General features: G+C 50.2%; 4 protein-coding genes across 19 annotated transcripts in view; 3 read left to right on the top strand and 1 right to left on the bottom strand.

Annotated features, from left to right (window-relative positions):
* The window catches only part of TMEM8B (transmembrane protein 8B), a 66,448-nt gene extending 47,744 nt beyond the window's left edge, over positions 1-18,704 (bottom strand). For 2 of the 11 annotated variants that reach the window (XR_014140045.1, XM_031039578.2), the window contains exon 1: positions 1,507-2,754. Coding sequence is in view for 3 of the 11 variants with exons in the window: in XM_031039578.2 (XP_030895438.1) it covers positions 1,507-2,050 (544 nt within the window). In the remaining 8 variants the exon portion in view is untranslated. Of the gene's footprint in view, positions 1-1,506; positions 2,755-16,060; positions 16,955-18,571 lie in introns of those variants that run through there. The other 9 variants (XM_081803154.1, XM_081803156.1, XM_031039580.2 and 6 more) reach the window with 9 other exon arrangements.
* FAM221B (family with sequence similarity 221 member B) lies at positions 1,460-14,460 on the top strand. Of its 2 annotated transcripts, XM_081803158.1 has the most exons (8): positions 1,460-1,601; positions 2,960-3,013; positions 4,651-5,671; positions 5,823-5,966; positions 11,228-11,338; positions 11,498-11,695; positions 11,882-12,001; positions 12,354-14,460. In XM_081803158.1, the coding sequence occupies exons 3-8, from the start codon at positions 4,651-4,653 to the stop codon at positions 12,389-12,391; spliced, it is 1,632 nt and encodes a 543-aa protein (XP_081659284.1). In that variant the 5' UTR covers positions 1,460-1,601; positions 2,960-3,013; the 3' UTR covers positions 12,392-14,460. The 2 variants fall into 2 exon arrangements, with proteins under 2 accessions (XP_081659284.1, XP_081659285.1); XM_081803159.1 differs by lacking the exon at positions 2,960-3,013 and having other exon boundaries at positions 1,483-1,601.
* HINT2 (histidine triad nucleotide binding protein 2) lies at positions 15,650-17,768 on the top strand. 2 transcript variants are annotated; one of them, XM_081803162.1, is made up of 5 exons: positions 15,650-15,786; positions 16,954-17,094; positions 17,191-17,295; positions 17,394-17,466; positions 17,586-17,768. In XM_081803162.1, the coding sequence occupies exons 1-5, from the start codon at positions 15,700-15,702 to the stop codon at positions 17,675-17,677; spliced, it is 498 nt and encodes a 165-aa protein (XP_081659288.1). In that variant the 5' UTR covers positions 15,650-15,699; the 3' UTR covers positions 17,678-17,768. The 2 variants fall into 2 exon arrangements, with proteins under 2 accessions (XP_081659288.1, XP_081659289.1); XM_081803163.1 differs by having other exon boundaries at positions 15,685-15,729.
* SPAG8 (sperm associated antigen 8) lies at positions 18,674-20,984 on the top strand. Of its 4 annotated transcripts, none has more exons than XR_014140047.1 (7): positions 18,674-18,834; positions 18,933-19,644; positions 19,767-19,941; positions 20,141-20,186; positions 20,269-20,383; positions 20,484-20,562; positions 20,667-20,705. XR_014140047.1 is itself a non-coding variant. In XM_031039588.2 (7 exons), the coding sequence occupies exons 1-7, from the start codon at positions 18,797-18,799 to the stop codon at positions 20,853-20,855; spliced, it is 1,338 nt and encodes a 445-aa protein (XP_030895448.2). In that variant the 5' UTR covers positions 18,674-18,796; the 3' UTR covers positions 20,856-20,984. The 4 variants fall into 4 exon arrangements, 3 of the variants coding, with proteins under 3 accessions (XP_030895448.2, XP_081659286.1, XP_081659287.1); XM_031039588.2 differs by having other exon boundaries at positions 20,500-20,562; positions 20,667-20,984; XM_081803160.1 differs by having other exon boundaries at positions 19,845-19,941; positions 20,500-20,984.
* Positions 20,985-21,027: the final 43 nt, after the last annotated feature.

Below are 21,027 nucleotides of genomic sequence, written 5' to 3'. Positions count from 1 at the left end.
TGTACCGATCTCCTCAAGTTTATACACTGAACTAGGCCCCCAAAGCTCACTGAAACCCAACTCCCACCCCAGTTGCTCTGTTATTATTGCCAAAGACTCCCTTAGGTATATCTCCATCTTATCTAGAGTGCCAGAGGGAACTGGGGGCTGAGGCTGTGAAGACCACAGTCATCTCCTTAAGATGGGGCCAACTTTATGGCATATCTCCTACAGCCAGGAACCCCGCCTGCTCCCACATTCCACCCATTAAGAAGTTGGACCTCGGGCGCCTGGGTGGCTCAGTTGGTTAAGCGACTGCCTTCGGCTCAGGTCATGATCCTGGAGTCCCAGGATCGAGTCCCGCATTGGGCTCCCTGCTCAGCAGGGGGTCTGCTTCTCCCTCTGACCCTCTTCCCTCTCGTGCCCTCTGTCTCTCATTCTCTCTCTCAAATAAATAAATAAAATCTTAAAAAAAAAAAAAAAAAAAGAAGTTGGACCGCCCCCTCTCCGAATCACTTCCTCCCTGGATGGTGGTCCTAGGCTGACAACTGGCAAATGTGGAAGCCCCACTGTGGGCAGACATGGGAGAGGATAGGTTGTGCTTTGAGTCTTCTCTCAACTGGGTCTATTTTCCTATTAGGCATATGTTGCAGTGAAAAAAAAAAAAACTAGTATAAAACAGGAACTAGGAAACTTTTTTTAGCCCCAGTACTGCCATTTACAAGCTGTATGACCTTGGGAAAACTGCCCCCCAACTGAGCCTCAGTTTCCCCATCTATAAAATGGCCCTCTATATTTCAAGATTGCTCTAAAAGTGTCAGGAATTATTCCTAAGCAAAACAAACTTATCTGGAACAAGACTCATTACAAGAAGAAAACTAACCCATGTCCAACTGTTTGCTACATTGTTCTCAAAACTGTTTTCTTGGGCGCCTGGGTGGCTCAGTTGGTTAAGCGACTGCCTTCAGCTCAGGTCATGATCCTGGAGTCCCTGGATCGAGTCCCGCATCAGGCTCCCTGCTCAGCAGGGAGTCTGCTTCTCCCTCTGACCCTCCCCCATCTCATGTGCTCTCTCTCTCAAATAAATAAATAAAATATTAAAAAAAAAAAAAACTGTTTTCTTAACCCTGTTTTAATGCATGCCCAATATCTCAAAGTTTAGGCTAGAACTTCCCACACTGGACTAGAGGCTCTCTGATATAGGATTATGTCTCCCCCATCAAACTTCCCTTGCAGAAGTTCCAAGTTTCCTTCCTTGGAAAAGCAAGAGTCAAAGCGTGGTCAGGATGGCCACTAGGAAAGAAAACCTTGGAGTCTCTGTCCTGGGGATTATTAGGCACCTGCTGAGCCTCAAGCCCTCGGTTTCCTCTCTTCTGACCCTCCCAATTTCTCTCAGTTGTGTAAGACCTCTCTCCTCCCTATTTCTCCGGACTTCTTCCCCAGTGATCTAGTTGCCCAGGACCCACCTCTCCTGAATCCCTCCAGTCCACCCCTCCCTGCCTCAGTGCTTCCTGCTTCTGCACTCACCAGCCCCCGGGCCAAGGACCGAGAACAGCAACAGCAGCAATAAGGCTGGCGGCAGCTGGAGCCCAGACCTGAGTCGAGGCTGGGAGAGGGGCAGGGTATGAGAGAGGGGGGTGGATAGTGGGAGAGACTTGGGTAAACACAGAGATGAGGGCAAAGGCTGAGATAATGGATTGGGCTGTGCTGGGCACTGGGGCTTGAACAAGGGCAGGGAATGGGATTGAAGGAGGGGCTGTAATGGGGACTGGGGCAAGGGCAGGGTTTGGGCACCGGGTTTAAGCAAACACTGGGAATGGGGTTGGGACAGGGTTTCGGCTGGGATTTGTGACAGGAGGTGGAACAAGGGCAGAGGAGGGGTTGGGGGCCAGGACAGGCACAGGGACTGGGACTGGGACTGGAGGGGGGGCCTGGGTTGGGACTCGGATCTGGGCATTAGCTGGGACCCAGGCCGGGGCAGGGGCCGATTTGGGAAGCGGGGCGAGGGCGGGGCTGGGGGCCAAGGGCTGGGTGAGGATAGGACGAGGGGCCGGGACCAGGGCTGGGCCATGGCCCGGGGCGGGGGCGGGGCCGGACAGGCCAGCGCGGGGTGCGCTCAGAGCTGACCCACGGCTCCGCTCCCCACCCCCAAGGGGGTGGCTTTCGGTGTCCTCGTGGGCCCGGGGCCGGGGTCCGGCCGGCTAAGGCCGGGCCGGGGACCTGGGTAGGAGTTCAGGCCTGGGCGACTCCGGGCTGCGCTGGACCGGCGATAACCAGGCCCCGCGGCTGCGGCCTCTGTCTGACGTAGTTATGACGCTCCGCCCATCTATCACCTCGATTGGTTCTTGTCAGTAGAGCCCACCCTCTGCCCTATGCTATTGGTCTCCAACTTGATTCTGCGGGCCTCCGAGGACAGACTCCGCCCCAGCCCCAGCTCCTTGATCCCCTGCCTTTCTCACCCCAACCTCGGAGCCCCGATGCCAACCTCAGATGCTCACAGCCCCCACTGATAGAGCCACACACATCTCATAGGAACCCTCACAAACCCAGACACCTACGGACGTCCCCACAGACGTCCGCAGACTACCCGAACACTCTCACAGAGATCCCGCAAAACCCCTTTAAAAGTGAGCCCTCTAGGCTCGTCCCCTCTGGGTCCAATGCAGCCTCATCTGGAGACCAGTGCTGTTGCCACGGAGACTCCTGGGCGTCTGGTTGCCCTGGTGACGGATCCCTCCTCTCCCGGCTGGGGTTCCAGAGGTTTCAGTCAAGCTCCTCCCTCATCCGCCGCGGAACCCCTCGTCCCTTCCCCTCCCACCCTCCCCCAGATCTGGCCAGAGTTCCTTTGCGAATTTCTGCAGGTGTCCAACTTCCCTCCCCAAGTGGTAGACTTGAAGGCAAGGCCTCTCATTACATAACAACTGCAAGGCGAGTCTCATCCAAGAGCCTTCCATCCTTCCCTAACATTTCCCCTTCCCAGCTTCAGACGAGATCGTGACCTAAGGACTTGTAATAGCCAAGCCAAAGCCCAGAGGTATGTGGTTTCTCCAAAGGTTCCTCCTCCAAACTCTCATCTCATTTCGCTCCTAACACCTTCTGCCCCTTCCCACCTCAGTCGAAACCCCTCCCATTCTCTACTTTTCATCCTTACACTCCCCCTCCACCACGCTTCTCCGCCCAGTTCCCTCTTCCCCTTCTTTTTATCCTTCTTCTCCTCCCATCCTTGGTTCTCCACCTTCAAGTATCTTTTTCCTCTTGCTGAATGTCTGGTCAGATTCCTATCATCCTACCTCTCTCCCTACTTCTTGTCCCAAACTTCCCCTTTGCAAAGACTCTAATGAATGTTAAGTGATGTGTTTAGCATCTCTGGAGCATGGGAAGAAAGTAGGGAGCACAGAAGGCTAAAGCTGGAATCCTTAGGCAGTGTTGCAAATAATGACAAGCCTTGAATGTCAGGGCCAAGAAATTTAGACTTAATCCTTAGGCTGACACAATTGAGTGTTTTTAAGCAAAGGAACGCCATTGTTAGGTTTACATTTTTAAAGAAAGATCTCCATTGGGTCATTATGGAGGACTGACTTCTTTTGGACATCCTTCCAAGACAAATTTGTCACACCCTACTCCACAGCATCCTAAGCTTACCCCAGCACACCACCAACTCAACTGTATTGTCATTTTGGTTAGCCTGGTCTCCTTCCCAGATTCTTTCAACTGAGTCCAGTGCTTAGCACGGTGCCTGGGCAAAAGTGTAAGATTCGGTTGTTTATAAAAGTATAAGTTACATAAATCAATGAAAGAATGGCTGAATGGATTAATATGCTGGAGGAGGCAGAGGGGTGAAGTTACTACATAATCCAGGTAGAAAATGATGAGAACTTAAACAAAATTAGAGAGGAAAGAAAGAAGAGAATGGATTTCGGGATTATTTAGAAGATAGGAAATATAGTCCTTGGTGCCTATTTGAAGATGAGGTTTGAGGGGAAAGGGAAGGCCAAAATAATTCCCAGAGTTCAGCTTTCATGCCCTGGGGGACATCCATTTAGCAATGTCCAGCAAGCAGTTGGGTATGACTGTTAAACACAGGGATTTAAAGAGGTCTGAACTGGAAATATGGATTTAGGAATCATCCGCATACCAGCTGGAAGTAACTGAAGCCTTGAACATGAGTGACATCATCAAGGGAGGGTGTATGTGGTCCCTAGACAAAACCAGACTGCAGTCAGGGCCCTGCCTAATGCATCATGGCATTGTCCTGCACTCTTAGGAGCAAACCCCCACTTTAGCTTGGTATCCCAGTCTCTAGAACTCCACTGCCTGACCTCCATGGTCCTAAGGCCCAGGACCCTGCTCTTGGACTAGTCAAGTTGCTATGTTCAGGCTCCCTCCTGGGTCACGGTCCTCTGCTACCATCTACTGATGGGATTCTGACTGCTTCAGCCTTTCTGTCTTTAAGTTCCAGCTCCCTCACAATCTGTAGCCACATGTCACATGGGGTCTAGGCACACAGGTGAACCTCCTGGCACCATACCCTGACCCAAAGTTCATTTTGCTTCCTCCTTATATCTCAGGTGCACTGAAAACCTTATCCTAATTCCATAACCCCCAGCGAACTCTGACTTGCAGACCCTCCAGTCCCAACCTAATGAAGACTGTACCCTCTTCTACCACTAGATGGAAGCAGACAAGGTCACAGAAGCGCCTCATACCACCATGGAAACAGAGAAGCACCCCTCTTCAAAGGACCCCTCCGCCGAGGACTCACAGGAGCCCCCTATCCCTGAAACAGGCTTTGAGCCTTCCATCTCTAAGACCCCTTTAGAGCCCCTTACCTCTGAAACCCTTTTGGAGCCTTCCATCTCTGAGACCCCTTTAGAGCCCCACACCTCTGAATCTCATCTAGTTCCATCCACTTCCCAGGCCCCTTTAGAGAACCATGGCTCTGACACCTCTTTGAAACCTTCCATCTCTGAGACCCCTTTAGAGGCCCACACCTCTGAATCTCATCTAGTTCCATCCACTTCCCAGGCCCCTTTAGAGAACCATGCCTCTGAAACCTCTTTGGAACCTTCCATCTCTGAGACCCCTTTAGAGGCCCACACCTCTGAATCTCATCTGGTTCCATCCACTTCCCAGGCCCCTTTAGAGACCCACACCTCTAAAACCCCTTTGGAACCTTCCATCTCTGAGACCCCTTTAGAGGCCCACACCTCTGAATCTCATATGCTTCCATCCACTTCCCTGGCTCCTTTAGAGAACTACACCTCTGAATCCCTTTTGGAGCCCTCCATCTCTGAGATACCTATAGGATACTCTGAGATCCCTTTAGAAACCCTTATCTCTGAGACCCTGTTGGAAACTCACATCTTTAAGGTCCCAGAGAAACACCTTTCTTCTCCTACCTCATCACAAGATTATGTCCCTGTATCCTCCCCTGATACTCTGAAGGAAGACCTCTCTAAGTATTCTCCCAGTGAGGTCTCATGGTCAAGGAGGTCCATCCAGATCTCTGAGTCTGAGATCCTTCAAAAGCACTCCCTTTCAAGCCCTTCAGCCCCAGTCCACCTGGACACATCTGCAAAGGAAAAGGAAGAGGAAGGAGAAGACAAAGAGCGGGTGGATGCCACGGACAGCACCGCAGCCATGGCGCAGCCTGGACAACAGTGGAGCAAGACGAAGGAGAAAGGAGTTAGCCGTAATTGTGCCTGTGCTTTTCCCCGTTCCCATCACTGTCTTACACCTGCCCCAGGAGGAGGGGATTGGGTTACTCTTTAACCTGGCCTCTTCTCTTAGTTTTAGGGCCTCCTCCTCACTTCCCCTTGGTTACTCAGCTTTTCCCTTCCCAGATTACACAGTCCACCCAGTGGTCCCTGCCAAGCGAGCAGAGCTGGTGGAAGTGGCTAAGACAATGCCCAGAGAGAAGTTTGGTGCTCAGGTGAATTATCTTTTCCAATGGGAGAAGAATGCAGCCCTAAGTACCATCCAGACAGGTGAGCCCAGAAAGCCCTTCAGAAGCCTGTGACAGGCCGGTGGCCATCCTCCAATCTGACGGGATCGGGGATCCTGACCTGATCAATGGATCACTGCCCCTTGTGGAAATGGCAATGCTAACTGCCTGTAATCTAGGAGGGGAGAAACCAGGTGGGCCAAAGTGGACAGCATGAGTACAGAAAAAAGTGGGGATATTCATATAAAGCCCAGGTAGGGACAGGCAGCTAAACTAAAGTTGTTAAAAGGAAAAAAAAAAAAAAGAAGGGTCATAGGCCAGCCCCACATCTAGGGCTCTGAGAGCCTGCACCAAACCGACCTTAAGGCAGAGATGGCCCAGGACCCTAGACAGTCCAGGAGACTTGTGGCTCTGACATGGCAAAAGGCCCTGGTCCCCTTGGTGGAACGCCACTAAAAGGCTGTCACCCTGCATGCCAGACCATTATCACGTGGGTACCCAAAAGCTATGGTCTCTTCGCCAAAGAGAAGCGTCATATCTTCAAGCCCTACTGATTCCAAGTCTCAGCCCAGAATTAGTACCCTTGCCGGCCCCATTAGTGGCACGCTATGCTTATCTGGGCCTGCATATAAAAGGTGTGCAGATGTACTATGTAAACCCGTGCCGTCCGGTGCGAGCATGTGTACCTGTGTTGCTGAACTTCGTGTCTATAGCGAATACCTTCAGAAAGCAGGCCACCCTGACCTGCTCTGCAGATTCTGGGGGCTTCTAAACTGAATTCAATAGACATCAGTGCATTTACTTTTGTCTTTTATACTTCCTTTTCCCCTTATGATAGGAAGAGAGTTATGTTGAAACTAGATGGGCCTAAGATATAAAGACAACCAGGCAATCCTATGTCCTCCCTTCTCCATGCAATTTACTTTCCTCATCCTCATGCTGGGACCCTTCCCCTCCACCCCTGGCCAAGAAAGTCATAATGATCTCATTTGTTTCTCAGTCTCAATTCAGGCATTTAAATGGCTTTGTTTGCTTATTTTAACATCTTCTGTCACTCTTATTCTTCCTGCAAATACAGGGTCATTCAGTCCCTGATCTCCTTCTCAGAACCTCCTGCCTGCTCCCCACTCTTCAAGGCTGCTATACTTCTTCACATGGAACTTGTTCATTTTCCTGTTTAAACGGGCAGTTTTATGTAGTAATTTAAGTGTCATTCAATCCTGAAAAAGGTATTTAGGGTTCCCTAATATTGGGGATCTTGGGTCCCCAGAATCAGAATGTGTGCTGTGTAGAGAAGGATCAAGTGTAAGCTTTTCTTTTATTTATTCAGCATTTACTGAGCATCAACTGTGTGCCAGTCATTGAGCCAGATGTGGAGGCAGTGGCTGGTGGGATGTCAAAAACAAAATCTCTCAAGTAATTTGTACTCTAATGAGAGACACCAATAAGTAAAAGGATAATTATAATTCATTCTAATTGCTATGATTGAGGTCAGCCCACAGTGCTGCACGAGCAGAAAAAAAGGGCACCCAATCTTGGGGGCTCAGGGAATAAGCCTAGGAAGGGATGACTCCTCAGCTGAAATCTATAAGATGAGTAAAAAGAGGGGCACCTGTGTGGCTCAGTCAGTTAAGTGTCTGCCTTCAGCTCAGGTCATGATCCCAGGGTCCTGGGATCAAGCCCCACATCGGGCTCCCTGCTCTGCAGGGAGTCTGCCTCTCCCTCTACCCCCCCCCCACTCGTTCTCTCTCTCTCTCAATAAATAAACAAAATCTTAAAAAAAAAAAAAAAAGATGAGTAAAAAGAGGTGGCCAGGTAAAAAGTGGGATATATCCAGGTGAGATCTGACAGGGCAAGGCATCAGTAGGAAAGTGCAAGAAATGTTGGACAGGGCTCAGCTCTGGAAGGGCAGAACCGTACAGGCATTTCTGTGCAAAGCTCAAGAGTTGGGATTATATCTAAGGGTAGCTGAGAGTCACTAAAAGATTTTAAGTGGGACAATAACATGAACAAATTTGTGTTTTTGAAAGACTGCTCTGGCAGTATCGTACACTGGAGAAAGATAAGACTGGACATAGGAAGACTACATTGGTCACTGGTAATAATAATCCAGGTAAGAAGTAGATGGGTGGAGGTGGAGAGAAACAGGACGTTCAAGAAATGTTAAGAAGGTAAAACTGACTTTTGGATCTTTGGATGTATGGGATAAGAGAGAAGGGCATGCCTGGAATGACCTCTAGGTTTTTGGCTTAGAGACTGATTTGATGATGATACCATTAATGAATGCCTAAAACAGAGTAGATTCATGATAAGTATGTGTTGGATGAACAGAGGACAAAGGATGAGGGCCAGGTTTGAAAGGAATAATTGGCTGTACCACATCAGACGTGCTGGTGGAACATGCTGGTGAAAGAGTCTGGACACAGCTGGCTATATGGGTCTGAAGCTCAGGAGAGAGGTCTGGACTGGAGACACCCTTCATGTAAAGACAACTGTATGTTGTATGGAGATGTTCTAAGCACAAATAGATGTTATCATGCAAATGTGATTATATGACCATGGAATCGACTGTGTTGTACCCTGTCTGGTATTTTCAGAGTAAGCATCTGTGCTGTAGACACCTTTGCCACAAATAGGGAGCCACAAAATTAATTAACCATAAGGCAATTTGCCATAAAATATTTTTTAAAAGATTTTAAAAAAAGATAAACTAGTTGATAGTTTGGTCTGACGGTTGGTTTCATCAACTGGTTGACAGTTTGGTTTCATTTCTCTGTTGACACAGTACTCCCATTTGTATATTACACAGATCTTAGCCTTCATAATTGTCTACACAGTGACACAGAGTTTTGAACCCACACAACTTCCCATACAACTTTGGAATGTCTATCGATGGACATGTGACAATCTGCCAAGAAAAAACAGTAGTGTAGAAAAGCTTTCACAACACAATACAAAGGTCAGTTACAAATATGTATCCTAGTATTTGGACACTGATACCTCTCTTAATGAAGGAAGAAATTTTAGCAAAAAAAGAGAAAGAGTGATGCCAAACAAGGAGATGAATCAACAAGCAAAACAAAACAAAAACCAAAAACGTGTAATACTATGAATGAAAGACTTTGAAGACAAGTGCTTAGGTACAATCCACAAAATAAAATCAGTTATTTGTACAGTGTTGCCATGAAACTATTCTATACATTTTAAATTCAAATATATTGCATTTTGCAATAAAGCCATTTTTAATTTTGATATTCATTTTCCATTTTTCATTATGTCCTTTTTAATGAATGCCCTTTTATTTTTCATAATTTTTTCTTTTGTGGCAAAATTGCCTATGGCCAGTTAATCATGCAGTGAAAACGTTTGCAGTGAAAATGCTTGAGGCAAAGATTCTTAAGGCTTAACTACGTAGAATCACCTTATACAGAGTCAAAATGGCATCCCAGGTAATGTCTCCTCACCCTGCCGGTCCTAAGAGTGTTTGGAATCAGAGCAGAGAGAAGAGGGTCCCACTCTGGACTACATGGCCTGATGTCAGTTGTCCCACTTCAAGACCACTGACACCTATAATGGAATCTGAGGTATAGTTGCTAGTCTGTTTAAACTCTAGTCTTCATCTGAGAGCTGGACACTGACTCCCATATCAGTGCTTGGACTTGACTCTCCCAGGCCCTCAGGCAGGACCTTGATCTATGGGCACTGACCCTCGTTCACCTCCACACCTCATCTGCTCAGCCTGTCCTGCTGCTCTGGACAGAGTTCAGAATTCCTCTAGTGGAATTCTGGCCCCCACTCACCTCCATTATGACTCTGCCTGTACTCTGCCCCTTTGACCAAGACTCGCTGGTGTGATGGGGCAGTCGTACTATAGGCTGTCAGTATCAAGACAGAAGTAGCAAAGCCAAAAGCCACATCTGGACAGGCTTTAGACCCTGAAAGACCATGGGTGAGGCAAGAAAACCTAGACTGACAATTAGGCACAAAATTGTGAATTGTGGCCCTGACCAGAGTCAAAGACCAGAGGACACTAACTTCAGGGCTATGCCTGGAATACTGGGTCTGTCTTCCCTCCTGAAGGAACTTGCTCCTTCATTTCGTCAGTCAAGGAGTCTGTGCTCTCTGGGCACCTATTTTGGCCAGGCCCTAAGCTAGGGCTAGAGATATAGGCGAAAAGACAGACCCTTCCTTGGAGGAACTTACAGTTTAAGAGGAATACAAGTGGAAAGTCCATTCTCATGTATAGTACTGTGACAGGAGTAGCACAAGGAGTCAAAGAAAGAGAAGAGGCCCCTAAACAGACAGAGGAAGTCAGGGACAACTTTTTGGTGGAGGTAACACTTCACTGTAGCCTTTAAATGGGAATGGGTCCTACGGCGAAGGTCCCACTCCATGAGGACTCATCTAGGATTCTTGCCTAGAAGTTGGAGTACTCTCAGGTCTCCTGAAGGGTGAGAAAATTTGAGTGGGATGTGCTCTCTGGTTCTCCTCCCACATTTACATGGCTCCACCCTTGCCTTTTAGTAAGGCTGACCATGAAGCCAGTTTCAGATCCCATGGCTGAAACCAGGCTCTTAAGGGTTGTGGTGTTTTGCTGGTGCCTGCTCTCAGGGATACTTCTTAGCCTCACAAGCTTCGATTTCTTGACCTTCACCACTCATGACTTCCGGCCTACCTCTTTCTCCTGATTCTTAAGAGAACCATAGGCAGCCCTTCTCAAATTCATAGATAGCGTTCGTTCAGTAACACCAGGAACAAAGAAAGGAAATATGAAGGTGCGAACCTTGAAAAGTGAGGAAAGCCCTCCTCCTGGTCCCAGAGCTGCCCAACCTCCTCCTCCTCTGCCTCTGGTCCCGTCAACAACCATGCTTCTTAGGTGCCAGTCCTCACCATCTCTTCTACCCCTGGCCAATCATCTTCCCTTCCCTCACCTTAGACACTTCAAGGAAACAAAACAAAGTTGGCTTCTAATGTGGGAAGGGGAGGAGATGGGAATCTTCACAGTCACAGAGAACTTGGCGAGATTCGTGTTTATCTTCAAATAAAATTTCATTTATAATCTTGAAGACTGTCCTCAGTCATTTCTGACAGGCTAACAGAGATGGAGTGGATCCTGGGGTGGAAAAGGAACTGAAACACTTGTGGAACCCTGAGAAAACCTGGCGAGAAAATGTCTAAAGGGGTGGGGATGAGAACTCATGGGTGGAGGTGAATACACCTAGGGGGAGAGGTGAGAACGCCTTGGGTAGGAGGCGTAGGCTATTTTTCCTTCTCACTTTTCCTTGTTAATCCCTCCACACTCAGGTCTCTACATTGGCTGGCGCTGCCCCCATTACCTATGGGACTGTTTCCGGATTGGAGATGAGTCCAAATGCTTTTGTGGACACTTGCTGAAAGAGCACCAGATCATCTCAGGTAGGGAGAACTGACCAGCCCCTGCCAGCAGGGAGGGATAACTATACTCTGGCCATATGAGAGAAAGTGTGCGTGTTGGTATGAGGGAGGGGGTTGGCACAGGAAGGCCAGGCCCTACTAGGTGCCATTCTAATCCTCCATCTTTCCCCACTACCCCAGACATATCTGTGCCCTGCAATGTGGGCCAGTGTCGCTGCCTCATGTTCTGCTTTATCCCATCACGCCCAGAGGAGGTGGGTGAGTTCTGGCTCAAAAGACGAACTACCTTTGACCCCAAGGCCTGGAGGGCCCAATGTCGCTGCAAACACAGCCATGAAGACCATGCAGCTACTGGGTCCCATCCCTGCAGGGTGAAAGGTAATTTCTAGGGTGAGGGGAGTACAGGGGTGGGCATGGGTAGGATGCAAATAGTTTGGGGATAAGGATAGGGGAACTGGTAGAAGAAACTCGGGTTTGTGGTTGGTACGGAAGAGATGAGAATACAGTCAGCCCATGAGGAAGCCCCAATTCCCTATACTTGTCTTGGCTTCCTCCTCGCCCTAGGCTGTTGCTGCAACTGCTTTGAGTCTAATTTCCTCTGTGCGGCCTGTGACCGGCGCTGGGAGGAACACGAGACTTTCTTTGAGACTGAGGAGACCCGGCGACGAGGAGGGAGGCCTCATGGTGAGGGGGCAACCTAGAACGGGGGCGGTCATAGTCAGAAGGCTGGGCAGGAAGGTGCTCCCACCCTCAACCATCCCATCCAGGACTATCTCACCCTCTCACCTGCTGCACCCCATACTTGCCCTGGTTTCCACCTTCAGGAGCAGACTATGTGCCTTTTGCAGAGATGCCTACCCTCCGAGAAGCCATTGTCAGCAACTCTGACTCTGAGGCTCTACAGGAGCAGGGGCCCTCTGGCCGTCCTGGCTCCCACCCCAGACCCCCTGGGCCTCCTGGCCCACACAGCCTCTGGCCTGACCCTGTGTCTGACCCCCATACCTGACCCTTTCACCTCTGCTTTTCCCTCCTCCAGGGACAGACAGTGTCAACACCTGGCGCAGGCCTCTTTGAACCTGGCTCAAATCAGCAATAAAAAGGAAGCCTCTGGAATCTGGCCTGGTTCTGTATGGGGCAGATAGATCCCAGCCCAGGGATAGACACCCTAGGACCTTAGAGTTGGCACCTAATGGGGCCAAGAGAGAGCACCACACAGGAGACAGGCTGGATCAAGCCACCTGCCTCCACCAAACCCACATTCAAGATGCTAGCTCTGGCATCAGAAGGACAGAGTGGCTTCAAGCAAGCCAAGGAGGGAGGGGGTTTCCAGAAGGATAGAGTGAACACTGATGTTAGATGCAGGGGGGGATGTCAGTAATAAAGACTGGAAAATGTCCATTGGATTTTATAATTAGGTCTTTGGGTACTTCAGATAATGTGGTTTCAGTGGTGCAGTGGAGGCAGAAACCAAACAGCAGTAAGTTTGAAAGAGTTTGTTTAGGAAGCTTGGATGAAAAGAGCAGGAGAGAAGTCAGACAATATCCAGAGGGAGATGTGGAGTCAAGGAAGCATTTTTTAGGAGGAACCAGTAGAGAAAAAGATCTTGAAGGATGCAGAAGAGAGAGAGATGCCTGGTGAGACATCCCAGAGATGGAGGGAAGGAATGAGATCAGGGCAGAGGTGAAGGGATTTGCTCTGGACAGGAGAAGTACCACCCCCTAAGACCAAGAGGAAGAGAGAAAGAAAATGATGGGCCTTCACGGAGCTGCAGGAAGCAGGATCTTGTGGAAGTTCCCCTGTGAAATAGGAGACAAGGTCAGTTGCTGGTTGTGAAGGAAAGGGGTAAGAGTGGGGAGTAGGAGATAGAAAGAGAGAGGAGAAGGTTTGGGAAGGCTAATGTGGGGAATCACAGAAAAACCTAATCAGTGGGTAGTTGAGGATTCGGGTACAGCTGGAAGCAGGAACCTAAAGAGGAAAAGAAACACAATAGTTAGATTGATGGTTGATGATGGGAGGGTGTCAGGGAGGATGATCAGGAAAAGAAAGCACAAAGAAGGCTTGAGAATGTGGAGAGAGTTGACCATACAAACGGAAAGAAAGTAAAGCCAGGAAGCAACTGACAAATTGAAAAAAAAAGAACAAAGGAACAGAAGTCTCTAATGAGGTCCAGCAGCCAATGTAGCAGTGGGGATCAGTACTGGAGACAGTGGTCAGAGCCTCCAGAGAGCTGCAGCTCAGAGAGCAGCTGCCAGGTATCACAAAGGCTTGGAGTAAAGAACTGTGGGCGAGCAGCCAAAATCAGTGACTGTGGCCAAAATCAAAATCAGTTATTTTTTGAGGAGTAGGAGATTCTGGCACTAATGGGCTCTGTGATCCTAGGCAAGTCACTCTCTGGGCCTCAGTTTCTGGCTCTGTAAAAGAATAATCTCTGTGCTACCTGCTCTCCCTGAGAACCCAAAGAAATAACCAGTTTCAAAGTGCTTTGTCGTGGTCTACCGTGCCTGGCCGGTTTCCTTCCCCTTCCTAGATGCCAGCTCCTCTTATCTCTTGCGCTTCTCCAGAGCAGCTCCATGTGGTCTCAGAGACACCACAGAGAACTGCATGTAGCCTCTGGGGCACAGAAAAGGCCAGTCTACATTTCCCCACATTTGGGGAAGCTGTCTATACTTCCAAAGGAAGGGATGCAATCTGGACTGCTAGAACTCCTAGGGGGAAATCACAGGGTCAAATGTCTGCCCTTTGGAGGGAAAAAGGACTTTCTAACAATAACATGGCTATAGCAAAGATTGTTACTATCTCTGGAAGTAGAGTTGTTCTTGACGGGTGATACGCAATGAGCGCCATAATGACCATTCATTAAAACTAATTCAATAGTCAACAATAAAGGAATGGTTACTGTGATAAACTCATTCAAATAAATAATATGCAGAGGGTGCCTGGGTGGCTTAGTCAGTGGGCATCTACCTTGGGCTCAGGTTGTGACCTCCAGGTCTTGGGATGGAGCCCTGCATGGCATCAGGGCTTTCTGCTCAGTGGGGAGTCGGCTTCTCTCTCTCCCTCTCTCCCTCTACCCCATCCCACCACTCATTCTCTCTCTCTCTCTCAAATAAATAAAATCTTAAAAATAAGTAAATAAATAAAATGCAGACATTACAAATATATTTACATAGGCTATGTAATAATGTGGAAAATTGATTGTAAGGGGCAGAATAAGAATATATATGCAATACATATGTATTACATATTATGAAAGCAAATGAAACACCAAATGTTATTCATTCCACAATCATTGAGCACCTATCTATGTCAAGGACCTGTGCTAAAAAAAAAAAAACAACCAAAAAACCCTAAAGATACAGTGGTGGCTTCTGTCCTAAGTGTTAAATGTCGTACTAAAACTTAGCTGTGTGAGAATATTAGCATTTTGTGACCCCCGTTCCTCTGTCAAAAATATACATTCCAGCAAAACGAAATATACTTCTGACCTAGCCATGATGCATTTCCCTGGACCTTCAAACAGGTCTACCTAAAAATGCCAGGTGCCAGGCTAACTGCATCACACACCATTTCTGATAAGGAAAAAACACTGGATACCTATTACTTTGCTTATTAGTCGTGTGGCAAAGACAGGACACTCCCGCCGCACCCCCGTTTAAAAAGAAAGGGAAAAAATGCCCTGAAAACAAACTGCAGAATCTTCAATCTTGGAGTATGTACACAAGAACATAAACTAAGGAGGAACTGCCCTTAGATGAGTAAGTTAAAAATCTCTGAAATGCTCAAGGGGCTGAAATGCCCTTGTAGGGAAGAAGTTGGGTATCCGTCCCACCAGTTAAAGAAAGGACCCCGTCCCAGTTCACCTTCAGCCCACCCGCCTGGCGCCCCCGCCCGGCCCCCCCCTCTGTGGCCTTGGCCTCCCCAGCTTGCGGCGCTTCCCGGAGCCAGCCAGCGCCGAGCGCCCTCAGAACCCGCCCTCCCCCCGGCCAATGCCGGGAGACGGTCTACGACCTTCGGGACTCGGTGCCACACCAGTGTGCTGCAGCGGAGCCAACTGGAGGAAAACCCCACCTCTGGGTCTCTTAATCCTTCCAATGGAGTGAGACACTCTCTTGGCGAAACTACTTAGGGGGCCCAATGGCGAAGGAACCGTCACTCTGACCAGAAGTCTAAGCCAATGGAGTGGAACGCTCGCCCTCCAGCTGGCAGAAGAAGCCAATGGGCTGAAAAGATTCCACCTCCACGGTGGCGGCGGAGCCAGAGCAGTGAACGGCGCCACCCTCTGGGCTAAAGGGCAGCAAGCGGGCTCCGTGGCAGCCCCACCTCGGCCTGGCGGCGGGGCCGGCGTACTGGCCCGGGGAGAGGTTCGGCGGCTGAGGGGCAAGATGGCGGCAGCCCCGGTGCTGGCTGCCGGGGTGCGCGTGGCGCGCAGGGCGGTGGCGGTGGCGGTGGCGGGGCCGCGGGGGGCACAGGTGAGAAGCGGCCGTAGGCGCGCGGAGGGCGTCCCGCGGGCTCGGCCGCCCCTCCGGGCCGGGGGATCGGCGTTCCTCCCCCAGGCGCGCGCGGCCCTGCGGCCTCGCGGGGACGGAGCCCGAACGCCGGGCAGGGAACGCCGCCCCTCCCGAGGTGCAAGCTCCGGGGCTGTGCGGTGAGATCGGGCTGGTGGGCGGCGGCAGCACCGTGCACCGTCTCGGGCGCCGAGGTCGCCGCGGGGTCAGTGCATTGGCTGCTGCCTTCTAAGCCTACCTGAAGCCCAGCTGACCGAACGCCTGCTCCGGGCAGCCTCCTCAGCGCCCCCTGCAGGAAGTGAGGTTTGTCTTCTCGGAGCCAGTCTCCAGCCTCTGTCAGGCCCCTGGCCTTCTGAGCACAAGTGTTAACCTCTCATCTTCCCCACTTGTCAGAGGGGTCAGGTTCATCCCAGCTCTTTCTCCCACAGTGTGACAGCACTGACTTCAGCCTTCTCTGAGCCCCTGGGAAACTGGGGCTTCCCTACCCACAATCCCCTGGGGCTGGGGGTGCTGAGTTCACTTAATTCTTCCCTTCACTGGTTTAAGGGACTGGAGGTAAAATTCACAGTAAGAGGTCGGATGTGACACCTAGACGTGCTGTGTCAAACCTGAATAAAACGGGTAACATAGCTTAAAGATCAGGCAACAAGTAATGGAAATTAGTGGAAACTTAGTAACAAGGTATGAGTAAATGGGAAGAGCTCCAGTCTTCTCAAAGGTGATACAGACCACTCCCTTTATTTTATATTTGAAGCCAAGAGGAGGGATTTATCTAAGGTAATTCAGTGGTAAAAGGAGAACTGGGACCTAAGTTTCCAGTTCTCATCCTGTGTCCTTTCCTCTGAACAGCAACTAAATTTACTAGACACATTAGGAACAGGAATCATTTGCACTGCTGAGTCCTGCACTGTAATACAGCCTTTATCTAACCAAGCTCAGCACTATCTGACCCTACTCTCCGCTACTGATGCTCTGAAATTGAGGAACTTTTCTTTTGGATGAGAACCACAAATAGGTTCTTAGAAGGATGAAGTTAATGACTAACAGAGCCCAGCCTCTGCCAGCCCCGACTCACTATATGGGATAGGTAGTGTCAGCCCCCTCCCTTGGGTATGTCTGACCCACCTTCAGGTCCGAGGAGCTGCAGGTGTGACTGACGGAAATGAAGTGGCCAAGGCCCAGCAGAAAGCTCCTAGGGGAGCAGCCCCAACTGTCTTCTCCCGGATCCTGGATCGAAGTCTCCCAGCTGACATTCTATATGAGGACCAGCAGGTGGGGTGCCCTTAGGACTCATCCCCTTAGGAACTGCTGAGATACCATCAGCCTGTTGAAGTAACATGGTGGCCTCTGGCCTGTCACTACTCCCAGTGTCTCGTATTCCGTGATGTGGCCCCTCAAGCTCCTGTGCATTTCCTGGTCATTCCTAAGAAGCCCATTCCTCGGATTAGCCAGGCTGAAGAAGAGGACCAGCAGGTGGGAAGAGCAGGGCCAAGGTTTGGCTTCGGGGGGTGGAGCTAGAGGTTTTGCTTCCTGTGAATGAAGCCACCTGTCTCCAACCCCTTTCCCTGTAGCTTCTAGGACACCTTCTCCTTGTGGCCAAGAAGACAGCAAAGGCTGAGGGCCTGGGAGATGGATACCGACTTGGTGAGTGACTTTTGGACCTTGAGCCCCTCACGTATAAATGATCTTGAGCCCCTCAATATGATCTTTAATCTTTGACCTTTTCCATGATCCTGACCTCCTAACCCCAAGTTCTGTTTCAGTGATCAATGACGGGAAGCTGGGCGCACAGTCTGTGTATCATCTGCACATTCATGTACTTGGGGGCCGACAGCTCCAGTGGCCTCCAGGTTGAACCTACCAACTGACCAAGAACCTCAGACCTGGATGCTTGGAGGGTGGGGGGAAAGGGACCCTATGATGCTAATAAACTTACTCTCCCTCGATTTTGGATCACTGTCTTAAATATATAAAGATACCACAAATAGGAAAGAAAACTGATTAAAGATAATCATCTCTCTTGACTATGGTCAGTGAGAGACATTAAGGAGGCCCATCCTGCAGTTAAAGAAGCATTTGCCTATAGATCTGTGAGTCCTCATGACTAATGGTCCACCTGGATCAAGCTTCTAGAAAAGTAGCAGTAGGAATAAGCTTGTGTGAGTAGGAAGAGGCTGAAACCCAGGAGTGAGCCTTGCTCAATCCTCGCACTCACTCAGATGCCAAGCCAAGTGCTAAGGGAGTCTGAGAGGAGGATGGTCAATGTGAGGGCCTTTTACTGAAGGAGAACTAATCACACCAAAAAAGGCCTCTACCCTTTGACAGATCCCCATGTCTCACCATTTTGCTTTTGAGTTGTTTGATGTATTTTCAACCTTAAACATTTTAAAAAGACTCCCTCCACTTTTGAGAATGAACTAAGGGGAAGTTACTGTTGCCCCTACACAAGCACACCAGGTATGCTTTACTCTGATACCCCAGCCCTGTGCTTGTCTCCAACACAAAGAACCACCTTAGAAAGCCTCAAAAGAACCATGCTTGGGGCGCCTGGGAGGTTCAGTTGTTAAGCGTCTGCCTTTGGCTCAGGTCATGATCCCAGGATCCTGGGATCGAGCCCCACGTCGGGCTCCCTGCTCAGCCGGAAGCCTGCTTCTCCCTCTCCCGCTCCCCCTGCTTGTGTTCCCTCTCTCGCTGTCTCTCCCTGTCAAATAAATAAATAAAATCTTTAAAAAAAAAGAACCATGCTTACGCGTAGAAGGCAGGGCCCTAGGCCAGCGGAACCTTAAAAGCTGGGCTGAGGCGGAACGGAGTCTGAACGGAAAGCAAACCTCCCAGAGAGCGGCAGGTTGAAGACTTCCGCCCCGCAGAGAATCTGCCTCCACCCCCACCCAACACTTCCGCCCAACTCTAGTTCTGCGCAGTCTCCTGGAATTATTTGCCGTCTCTATGGCAACCCGGTAGCTGGTGCCTGAAGATGGAGACCACCGAGTCTACCAAGGGATCGCGGTCTCGGTGAGAGCGGCAGCTTTGGCTGCAGGTGTAAACAAGAAGGGTCAGAGGACTTACTGGGCTGCGCTTTTGAGGACTTTGACGCATTCGCTTTCTTTTAGATCTTTGGACATACAGCCTGGTGCTGGAGGGCTCAGGTCTGCTTCAGAACCGTTTCCTTCGGATGGCCGTCCTGGGTCGGTCTTGGCAGCCGCCATCACTGCAGCTGCAGCCGCCTCCACCGCCAAAACTGATGCGTTATCTTCGAAGACCCTAGCGCGCTACTCTGAGCCGAGCGTTCTCCTGGACCGCTCCTCTGACAGTCTTCCTGGGGAGCCCTGCACTGGAGCCAGCTTTACCCACAAGACAGGCCATAGGAGACTTGGCTTTGAGCCTGTCTATGTTTCCCGTTTCACCCAGGATCCCTGTACTACAAATGACCTTAGCTCTAGTCCTGGCCCTGCTCCTGGCTCCGGTTCTGGTCCTGGCCATGGCTCTGGCCCTGGCTGTGACTCTGGTCAAGGCACTGGTCCTGGTTCTGGCCCTGGTCCTGCCACTGACTCTGGGCCTAGTCCAGACGGTGGCCATGACCCTGAGCTCAGCCCCTCCAATCTCCCAAGCTTCAGAAACCTCAGGGCAGAGCTGGTCCCTAATTATGCCTCCTGGAATCACTACTGCCACTGGGAACCTCGGAAACAACCCTGGAAATTTTTGCAAGTCTCAGAACCTGGTGCCCGAGGGCAATGGAAGACCCCCCAGGTTGAAGGGAACTGTAAGGTTCTCAGTGAAACATTGCCACGGGGCCACTGCCTTCTCTACAACTGGGAGGAGGAGGTATTGTTTTGACCTGCTCCCTTTTCCTGAAGACTGCCCCCAGTTTCTTGGGGGAGGCAGTAGTTTATGATGAGGGTGGGTACCATAAAGGATATCATGGTCACTCAACTTGGGGCCCACAGAGAGCCACCAACCACCTGGATCAAGTTCCAAGTATGCAGGATGGCTCTGAGAGTTTCTTCTTCCGACATGGACACCAGGGACTGCTGACCCTGCAGCCACAGTCACCCATGTCCTTCAGCACCACCCAGAAAGACTCATACCAGCCCCCACGAAACTACTATCAGCCAATTCGAGGTGGGAAGCATGAGAGAACGGGCCAGCATGAGCCCATTAGAGAAAAGAGAGAGGAAGGAATTTCTAGTAGGACTATGGATTGTCCAATGGGTAAAAGGGTAAAACCCCATGATTTTTCTTCCTTTTCTCACATTTGTTTCTTCTGGGCCTGCTTTTTAACCAGACTCCCCCATTCTGTTCCCTCCCTGCCCTCCCACAGGAAAGCGTGAAGCCATGATGGAGATGCTCCTGCACCATCAGATCTGGTGAGAGGCTGGGGGAAGGGTAAAGGGGAGGGGGAAGACAAATCTGGGAAGAATGGCTCTGATGCCCCCCAGAACTGTATAGTAAAGAGGTGCAGGCAGAGCAGGAACCCACAAGGAAGCACTTTGAGGTCGAGTCTGTGACACACCGTGACTACCGAAAGGAGCTGGTACATGCCGGGCCTCCTGCCCCAACCAAGGTGAGAGCTTATCCCATCCCACTTGTACAGCTGGGCTCTAATGGACTGTGGGAAAGTAGCAGAGGTTAAGAGAGGTAGATTCAAACCAAGCACTTTTCAGGTTTTCTCCCTTACAGCCTCATGACTACCGTCAGGAGCAGCCTGAAACCTTCTGGATGCAGAGGGCCCCACAGCTACCGGTGTGTGAGGGTGTTGGGAGTGCGGGAGAAGAAGGAGGGGAAGAGGCTCTTCTGTTCCAGCTTGGCGCAGAGCAGGATCTGTCCTCATTCTGGCCCTCCTCCAGGGTGTCAGTAACATCAAGACACTGGACACGCCATTCCGGAAGAACTGCAGTTTCTCAACACCAGTGCCTTTGTCTCTGGGGCAGCCTTTGCCCTATGAACCTGAGAATTATTCCCACCAACTGGGAGAAAGATCTTCCCTTGCCTGTCAGGGAGAACAGGGTGGTGAAATGCGTAGAACCACTATCTAAGGGTTGAGGAGGGAAGAGGGATGTGGAATATGGAATCTATTTCCGTCTGTACTGGAGAGGTGGGAAGGAAGTACATTCTGTCTGTACTTGGTGAAGGGGCTTTCCATAAAGGGTTCTCTCTTGTCCTGAGATTGCGATTTCAGTTATTCTAGGCGTTACCATGTTCACACCC

Source organism: Leptonychotes weddellii, chromosome 14 (assembly GCF_054177405.1).
Source record: "Leptonychotes weddellii isolate Sample4059 chromosome 14, ASM5417740v2, whole genome shotgun sequence".
Classification (NCBI taxonomy): domain Eukaryota; kingdom Metazoa; phylum Chordata; class Mammalia; order Carnivora; family Phocidae; genus Leptonychotes; species Leptonychotes weddellii.
This window is presented reverse-complemented; position numbering and strand designations above follow the sequence as displayed.

Coding starts and splice junctions, on each gene's coding strand:
- FAM221B (XM_081803158.1), top strand. CDS start 4,651: ATGGAAGCAGACAAGGTCACAGAAGCGCCTCATACCACCATGGAAACA. Junction 5,672..5,822: donor GAAGGAGAAAGGAGTTAGCC/GTAATTGTGCCT, acceptor TTCCCTTCCCAG/ATTACACAGTCCACCCAGTG. Junction 12,002..12,353: donor ACGAGGAGGGAGGCCTCATG/GTGAGGGGGCAA, acceptor TCCCTCCTCCAG/GGACAGACAGTGTCAACACC.
- HINT2 (XM_081803162.1), top strand. CDS start 15,700: ATGGCGGCAGCCCCGGTGCTGGCTGCCGGGGTGCGCGTGGCGCGCAGG. Junction 15,787..16,953: donor CGGGGCCGCGGGGGGCACAG/GTGAGAAGCGGC, acceptor ACCCACCTTCAG/GTCCGAGGAGCTGCAGGTGT. Junction 17,467..17,585: donor GGGAGATGGATACCGACTTG/GTGAGTGACTTT, acceptor GTTCTGTTTCAG/TGATCAATGACGGGAAGCTG.
- SPAG8 (XM_081803160.1), top strand. CDS start 18,797: ATGGAGACCACCGAGTCTACCAAGGGATCGCGGTCTCG. Junction 19,645..19,844: donor TCTACAACTGGGAGGAGGAG/GTATTGTTTTGA, acceptor CATGGACACCAG/GGACTGCTGACCCTGCAGCC. Junction 20,384..20,499: donor GGCCTCCTGCCCCAACCAAG/GTGAGAGCTTAT, acceptor TCTCCCTTACAG/CCTCATGACTACCGTCAGGA.